The 7,429-nt window shown below is 47.7% G+C and overlaps 1 protein-coding gene across 4 annotated transcripts in view; it reads right to left on the reverse strand.

Annotated features, from left to right (window-relative positions):
* Nucleotides 1-5,481, reverse strand: part of ESYT2 (extended synaptotagmin 2) — a 148,853-nt gene extending 143,372 nt beyond the window's left edge. For 2 of the 4 annotated variants that reach the window (XM_030550112.1, XM_030550111.1), the window contains exon 1: nt 5,035-5,480. In XM_030550112.1, coding sequence (XP_030405972.1) covers nt 5,035-5,388 — 354 coding nt within the window. In that variant the 5' untranslated portion in view covers nt 5,389-5,480. Of the gene's footprint in view, nt 1-5,034 lie in introns of all 4 variants that reach the window. The other 2 variants (XM_030550110.1, XM_030550113.1) reach the window with 2 other exon arrangements.
* Nucleotides 5,482-7,429: the final 1,948 nt, after the last annotated feature.

The raw sequence follows: 7,429 nt of genomic DNA on the forward strand, positions 1-7,429 counted from the left end.
TAAAAGTTGATCAGTTGGAAACACCAATAAAGTATTTGTGACATCAATGTTTTCATGCTGAAATAGTTAATAATGCTAAAATTTCTTCATGTGCTTCTCTACTGACTGCTATCAGAGACTGCATGGCTGCAATGCCTCTCTTCCCAGCCAGATGTATTAATCTGGGAAAAATTTCGAGACAGTTATCAGCTATGTGCTGAAAAAAGCAGCAAAGTGTCACTCATCCACAAAATTCCGCCAAATGCCAAATACATGTCCCTAATGAAAACAGAGAGACAGTCACCTTAAAAAAAGATCAAACTTAGAATCACATAAGGGGTTTTTTGTTTGGTTGGTTTTTGTAAGATGGTAGAAAGTAAAGGTTTTACTTCTAAGAGTCTGAAATCCTGTCAACCTGTTTGACAGTACAAAGCCCAGTGGGACATTGGTCTTTTAAAACAAACTGGTGGAAAGACCCGCTTTCCATCTTGAAAGTTAAATTCTTCAACTACTGCTTTTCTTTGTATTGAAGATTGTAAACCCTTTCACAATGCTGGGTAAGAAGTGTTTCCCTTATTTGTAAGAGCACTTTGAGCCCCAGTCCTACTCCTACTGAAAACAAACAGCAGAACTAGTGATTTAGAAACAGCCACTTTATACATGAATCACTGCCAACTTCCCAATAAAAACACATACCAAAGCTTTACCTAGATTTTAGTGTGTTTATTACTTTAGTGGATCCTACTCTTTTTAAAGAAGTTATTCTATACTCCATTTCAGGTTGCGTTCACAATGAGAATGCTGATGCACAAAACAGTCATGCAAAGTTGAAAACAGGGAAAAAATATGGTGCCCAAATATCGAAGGACAATAAAAAATAGTACCTAAGAGTTTCTTTTAACAGTGTATTTACAATGTTTAAATACACATATTTAAAAATGGATAAGGATGGCTTCAAGTTATGCAACTCCTACTAATGTTCAATGAACTTATTTGTGTATTTAAAAAATGTATTCTCACTGTCTGACCACCTCGTTACAGAAACAAAGTGAACTGCAATCACAAGATAAGATTAGTTAACCTTATCCAGAAAAGGCATATTTCAACAGAAGAGTAGCATTACTTTCAAATCACAGTTGACACAGCAGTTAATATCCTTGGCATACAACTGGAACTGCTTGCTTAAATTAACAACACAAAGAACTATTACATTCCCTCAACACATAGTGCTAAAGCAGTATTCTTACCCAATACTTAGGTTTCAATTTTGCAGTGCTGTATACCAAAAACAGAACAAATGGAACTAAAGAAATTATTCAGATGTAGGATTATAGGTTATTTTTAATAGAAAGTGTATTCTATGCTCTCCCTGACTCTCATTTTCTGTCCCATAAAAGTAGTAAGCCTCAGATATTAAGGAAACATCCTTTCTCATTATGCCAGTGACCTGCAGACAGTGCAATGCCCTGCAGTACCTGATTCTGATTGAGAAGCAACTCCTTTGGATAGTTATACTGCAGTGGATTCAGTGTCCTGTCCAAGTGTCCTCATTTTGGAATAGCAGCTGCAATCAATGACCCTCAAACAGTAAGTCTTTAAAGTGCAGAGAAAGACGAGGGAAAGAAAATCTTCTGGGATACATTACTTGAGGGAGGAAAAGATAGAATAGAACTCCCATAAAGTTCTTTTTTATAGACTGTGGCAGCAAGTGCTTTTGTCCATTTAAGGAACAGATCTGACTTTAGAAATGTGGTCATCTATCTGGTGAAAGAGGACCAAGATGATTTACATTTAGGCCAGCCATCTGATTAGACAGGAAGAACAAATGCAGGTTTAATATACTTCCCAAGTAAAAGGTCATGTTGGAGATAGCAGCTTTCCTATCTGACAGGTTTCTCATTGCACTGTAACACACTATGCAGAAGCTAACCCAGTGATTCCCAAACTGTGGTTCGCAAACCCCTGGGGGTTCACACATTACAGGGGGTTCACCAGAAAAATTTCCTTAATGGCAGCCAGAGAACCCCAGGCATGGGAGGCAGCAGGTGTGACCCAGTTGCGGAGCAGACATCCCGAGCCCTGTGAAGCGCTGAGTGGGCAGCCGAGCCCCAGTTAGCGCAGGGCTATCAGTTTGAGCCCTGCAGGGCCAGCAGCCCAAGCCTCGCAGAGTGCGCAGCTGAGCGCGCAGCTGAGCCCCAGTCAGCGGAGGTGCCAAGAGCCCGAGCCCCATGCAGCACAGGGCCAGCAGCCCAAGCCCCAGCAGTCAGCGGGAGCCAGCAGCCCGGAGTGTGGAGCCAGCAGCCTGCCCCATCGTAGGCAGGGAGGCAGCTGGGACCCCAGCCATGCAGGTGGTAGCTCAGACCCCTGTCCTTGGCAGACGGAAAGTTGGGTGGCATGAGGGGCAGAGTGAGCAGGGGTCATGCTGTATGTAGGGGGCAGTCCAGGCTAATTTGTCCCTCGTGGGGCACCCTCCTAGGGATGGCCCTGGTGGTGGAAGAAAAGGTGAAAAAAAGGTGAAACACCAGCCGGAACCAGATAGTAGTCAATGTATGAGCGTTCAGGTGCCTCAGAATTCGATAACTAAGTCATTTTCTCTGGAGTGCTGTTTTGCTTCAGTGAGAGGTGAGTGAATGTTAGCATCACATTGAGGATATTTAAACCTAAATCCCTGGAAATATTCATTTTTAGGAGGGGGTTCACAAGATTTCACATTTTAGTGAAAGAGGTCCACCGGTTGTTAAAGTTTGGGAACCACTGAGCTAACCAATAGGAGCATACTATCCAGTAACTACTACTATTAGCACTAGTAACAGGAAAATTTGAGCACCATATAGGTGTTCTTTCAGCTGGTCTTGCTGTCAAAACAAGTGCTGCATTAATACAGACTGAAAGTCTTGGGTAATCAATCACTACAAAAGTTCAGAGCTAAAAACAAGCCACTGATATGCAATTAGGATGAAGAGTTCTATTTGATAATGAACATTTTTATCTGATTTAAAAAATTGCATTAAATCTAACAGTGTTCCTAATTCTAATTTTTTCAACATTAGCTGAGCTTCTGATATCCACTAGAATTTGGTCTCTCCAACAGCCTACAAAGTATAGTTTCAACCCTCTAAGAGACACACATTATATAGGCACACTTCCAAAGCTTTAGGTCTTTGGTCTACACACAGAGAAATAAATGCCATTTTCTCTACTACCTAAACAAATCATCATAATGCAAAAACTAAAATATACAACATTAATCTTGACTACAGAGGACTTACTGTCCATATGTAATTACTGTAAGCATCTTCCTATACAGAATCTAGATAGCAAATTAAATTATGGAGATGAACCAGCCATGCTATACAGTTAAAATTTAAACTTGCTTCCTGTAATTTAACCAAGCTTCCACATGCACACACCCCAATTTCAAAACCAGTCTACTGCTCCCATTTCGTCCTACACTAGACTGTATAAAAAGTTTGGGGTAAGTCATACAGTCACAATTCTGGAGATTTAAAAATTTCAAACGCCACCCTCCCCTCTCACTAGTCTTCTCTGAAACAGCTACAAAATTCACTTCTACTAGCGTGTTTAACAAGAAGAAATGTCTTTTACTAATTCTGAACAGATCAGATAGCAATTAGATTATTTAAATATAAAGATTTGAGCAAATGAAAGCAAAAAAACAATACTACACACATGTATTTTAAGCTTATCCACACAACACTTGATGAAGTCATTGCAATATATGCATGGCTCAAATGTGGATGTCTGAGAGAGAGGGCTGGAGAGAAAAATAGTTATCAGAGGAATCACACAGAAGCAGATTTGTGGATTTCCATTTAAACTTTCCAGTCCAGAGGTGTGATGTGGAGGCTCTGAGGACAGAAGTTAGGGGTGGAGGAGGTGTCCAGGAAGGAATGGGGATCTATCTTTGAGAGACTTGGAAGGTCCCTTGACGTTGTGTGGCGTGCAGGTTATCCTGTCTAAGCAATTCTTAAAATAATTAACATTTAAAAGAATTACTAAATAAAAACCTTAGTCAACCTAAAGTTTGAAAGAATGTTAACTTCAGATAACAGCTATACTTCTCAAAGTGCTAAAAAGCCTGCAAATTCCAAATTAAAGCTCCACTTATAAAAACACTAAAAGAGTTTTGTTTTTTTTTTTAATAAATCAGTTAACACACGAAAGTCACCCAAATAGCCTTAGGTCAGTCCTCACGACCTGACTCTGAGACCAGAGCCAGAAACAGAACCTCATGCATCTATTCAAGGTTCATTAAGAATCACTGGTAAAATGAAGCTGAGGGGTGCTATTGAAGTTTCAGACTGGTGTTTGTTTTTTAGAAAATGTACTCTTACAGGATTTGTCTGATGCATGACATTTATATCTTAAAGATTCTTTATTGCCTCAGAGCTAATGTAAGAGGCTAAGATGCACACCAGTGTATACAGCTAAAACGCTGAGCTACATTTTTTCTGTGAGAAACCCCAGCTATGAAAGGTTCAAACCCTATTCGTAAATGTAAATTACTAAGTCAGCAGAAGGCAGTGACTGTTTCATGCTCAGTATTAAACGAGATGGGCATAAGTGTCTGAGAACTGAAGCTAATAAAAAGGTAGGCAGAGAGGGCTGGTCCCAAGGCACAGTGGGTGAGAGCGTGGGGGCCAGACAGCGAGCAGGCAGGTAGGCAGGCGGCGAAGGGGAAGAGCCAAGAGGTGCTACCGCCTGGCCTGGGATGAGAGAGAAGCAGCACCCCTGCGCCAGAAATGGGTAGAGTCACGGATATTGGTGGACGCACTAGGGCAGGCACCCTGGGCGCGCTGGCAGGTGATGTGTGGCTCTGGCTCCTCATGCAAAGACGCCCCAAGGAGGTCGGGCCCCTCAGCCCAATCACTGAGAAGGTTCTAGCCTGGCTTGTGTCTCTTCCCGCGGGGAGGAAGGTGCCAGATCCCAGCCCGGGGTGTATGTCACTGCCCCAGGCGGTCAAGTCCTGAGGGTGGCGACAGGCCCCGGCCGGGGGCAGGGAGATGTCGCGTCCCGGCGCGGGGTGCCACTCACCCATGCAGGCAGCTCGGCCGAGGAGACGCTGAGCCGCACCACCCGCTCCTCGTCCTGCAGGAAGGCGAGGGCCCGGCCCAGGCGGGAGCTCTTGCCACTGCGGTGCCTGCGCAGCCAGAAGAGCCCGAGCAGGGCGATGAGGATCCAGCTGAAGCTGAGCCCCAGGTAGCCCAGCACGTACACGGGGAAAATCAGCGCGAAGCTCCGCGCGAACTGCGACACCAGCCCCGACACGTCGACGCTCAGCATGGAGGGAGGCTCCGGCACCGGTTCCCCGGCCGCAGCCTTCCTTGCCGCGGCGGGGTCCTCCCCCGACCCCGCGCCGGGGGGCCGCTGGGCCTCTGACCCGCTCATGCTCTGCCGGCGGCGGCTGCTCCTCGGGCGCTGGCTCCGGGCGGGCAGTGGGGCAGGGCTTGGGCGGCGGCGCCTCGCATGCTGCGCTCAGCCCCGCTCACACTGCCACACACGCCAACGGCCGCCCGCTTCCGGGTGCCGAGCCGCGGCCCAGCCCGCCGAGGGAGGGGCGCAGCGCGCGGAGCTGCCCAACCGCGAGCCCGTCCCCTCTCCTGCCCGCTGCGAGGAGCCGCCGTGTCGCCGTCCGCTCAGCCCGCTGCGTCTGGGGGCGCCGCTTGGCGGCGCAGGGAACCTGAGCGCCCCCTCCCCAGAGGCGGGCCCCGAGCGCCCGCTGCCGCGCCAAGCTCGTCCCCAGGGAGCCCCCGTGAACACCGATACACGCCGCCCTCCCCACCCCCGCGGCGGACACGCCACACGTGGGACCTTTCGCGCCCTGCAGGGCCCCAGAACCAGGGCTGCGTCCCCTGGGTCTTCTGCGCTGGGGCTCCACCCTGGGTAACTAGGCGGGTGCAGCTGCACCATTACTGAAGCTGGCTCCGGGCCAGCCGGCGTGCAGAGAAAACCAAACAGTGCCTCTCCGCCTCCTTCCCCCACGCTTCCTGGGTGGGAGCCAGGGGAGTTGTCCAACTCCGCCCCGCCGGTAATAACAGCATCTCAGCTTCCCTCAGTTGGTGCTGGGGTACTGATCACAGGGTTCAAAGCACAACTGTGCATGGAGAAGGGGACTGGGTCAGGAGAGGGAGAAATATGGTCAAAATCAGGGAGAAGGACCACAGATGGGAGCTGTGAAACAAACCCACTATTTAGGGCCATAGAATTAAGGGCTCCCCAAGTACAATGTACATTGTACTCTCCACATACATCACCATCTCCTCCTCCTCTACCCTAGTCCCATGTGACTGCTTTTCTCAGCAACCCGCTTTGTACTAGTCACGCTAGTGGTTGGCAAGAGTCTGCTACCTGTTACAGCCGAGGTGGGAAGCTGCCTTCCACATACTTTGCACCCATAACTAGCAGCAGCAAGGGATAACACAGAACTAACTGTTTAGAAGTGAGTAGATTGGAAGGACCCACCAGCTGCTTCCTTCACTTCTCGGCTACATCAGGTCTTCCCAGCTCAACTCTACTATTGCTTTCAGAGTAACAGCCGTGTTAGTCTGTATCTGCAAAAAGAACAGGAGTACTAGGCTCTAAGGTGCCACAAGTACTCCTATTCTTTCTACTATTGCTGGCTCTGACATCCTACTGTTAATAGTACAGTAGTGCCTAGAGGCCCCAGTCAAGATCCAGGGCTCTTTTGTGCTAAGTGCTATACAGATACATAGTTAGCTCTGGTCTACACTTGAAACTTACATCGGTATAGCTAGGGCCCTACCAAATTCAGGGTCCATTTTGGTCAATTTCATGGTCATAGAATTTTAAAAATCATAAATTTCATGACTTTAGCTATTTAAATCTGAAATTGTTGTAAATTGTAGGAGTTCTGATCCAAAAAGAACTTAGGTTATTGTAGGCGGGGTAGTGGTACTGCTACCCTTACTTCTGTGCTGCTGTTGGCAACAGCGCTGCCTTCAGAGCTGGGCAGCTGGAGAACAGCTGCTGCTGGCCAGGAGCCTAGCTCTGAAAGCAGAGCCACCAGCAGCAGCACAGAAGTAAGGATGGCATGATATGGTATAGTCACCCTTACTTCTGCGCTGCTGCCTGCAGTGCTGCGCCCTCAGTCAGCAGCTGTCACACTCTAGCCACCCAGCTCTGAAGGCAGCAGCACAGAAGTAAGAGTGGCATGGTATGGTATTGCCACTCTTACTTCTGCACTGCTGCTGGCGGTGCGCTGCCTTCAGAGCTGGGTGCCTGACCAACAGACGCTGCTCTTTGGTCGCCCAGCTCTGAAGGCAGCACAGAAGTGAGGGGGGCAATACTGCGACCCCTCCTAAAATAACCTTGTGACCCCCCTGCAACTCCCTTTTGGGCCAAGACCCCCAATTTGAGAAACACTGTTTTCCCTCATGAAATCTGTATAGTATAGCGTAAAAGCACACAA

The sequence above is a fragment of the Gopherus evgoodei genome, chromosome 2 (genome assembly GCF_007399415.2).
Source record: "Gopherus evgoodei ecotype Sinaloan lineage chromosome 2, rGopEvg1_v1.p, whole genome shotgun sequence".
Lineage (NCBI taxonomy): Eukaryota > Metazoa > Chordata > Testudines > Testudinidae > Gopherus > Gopherus evgoodei.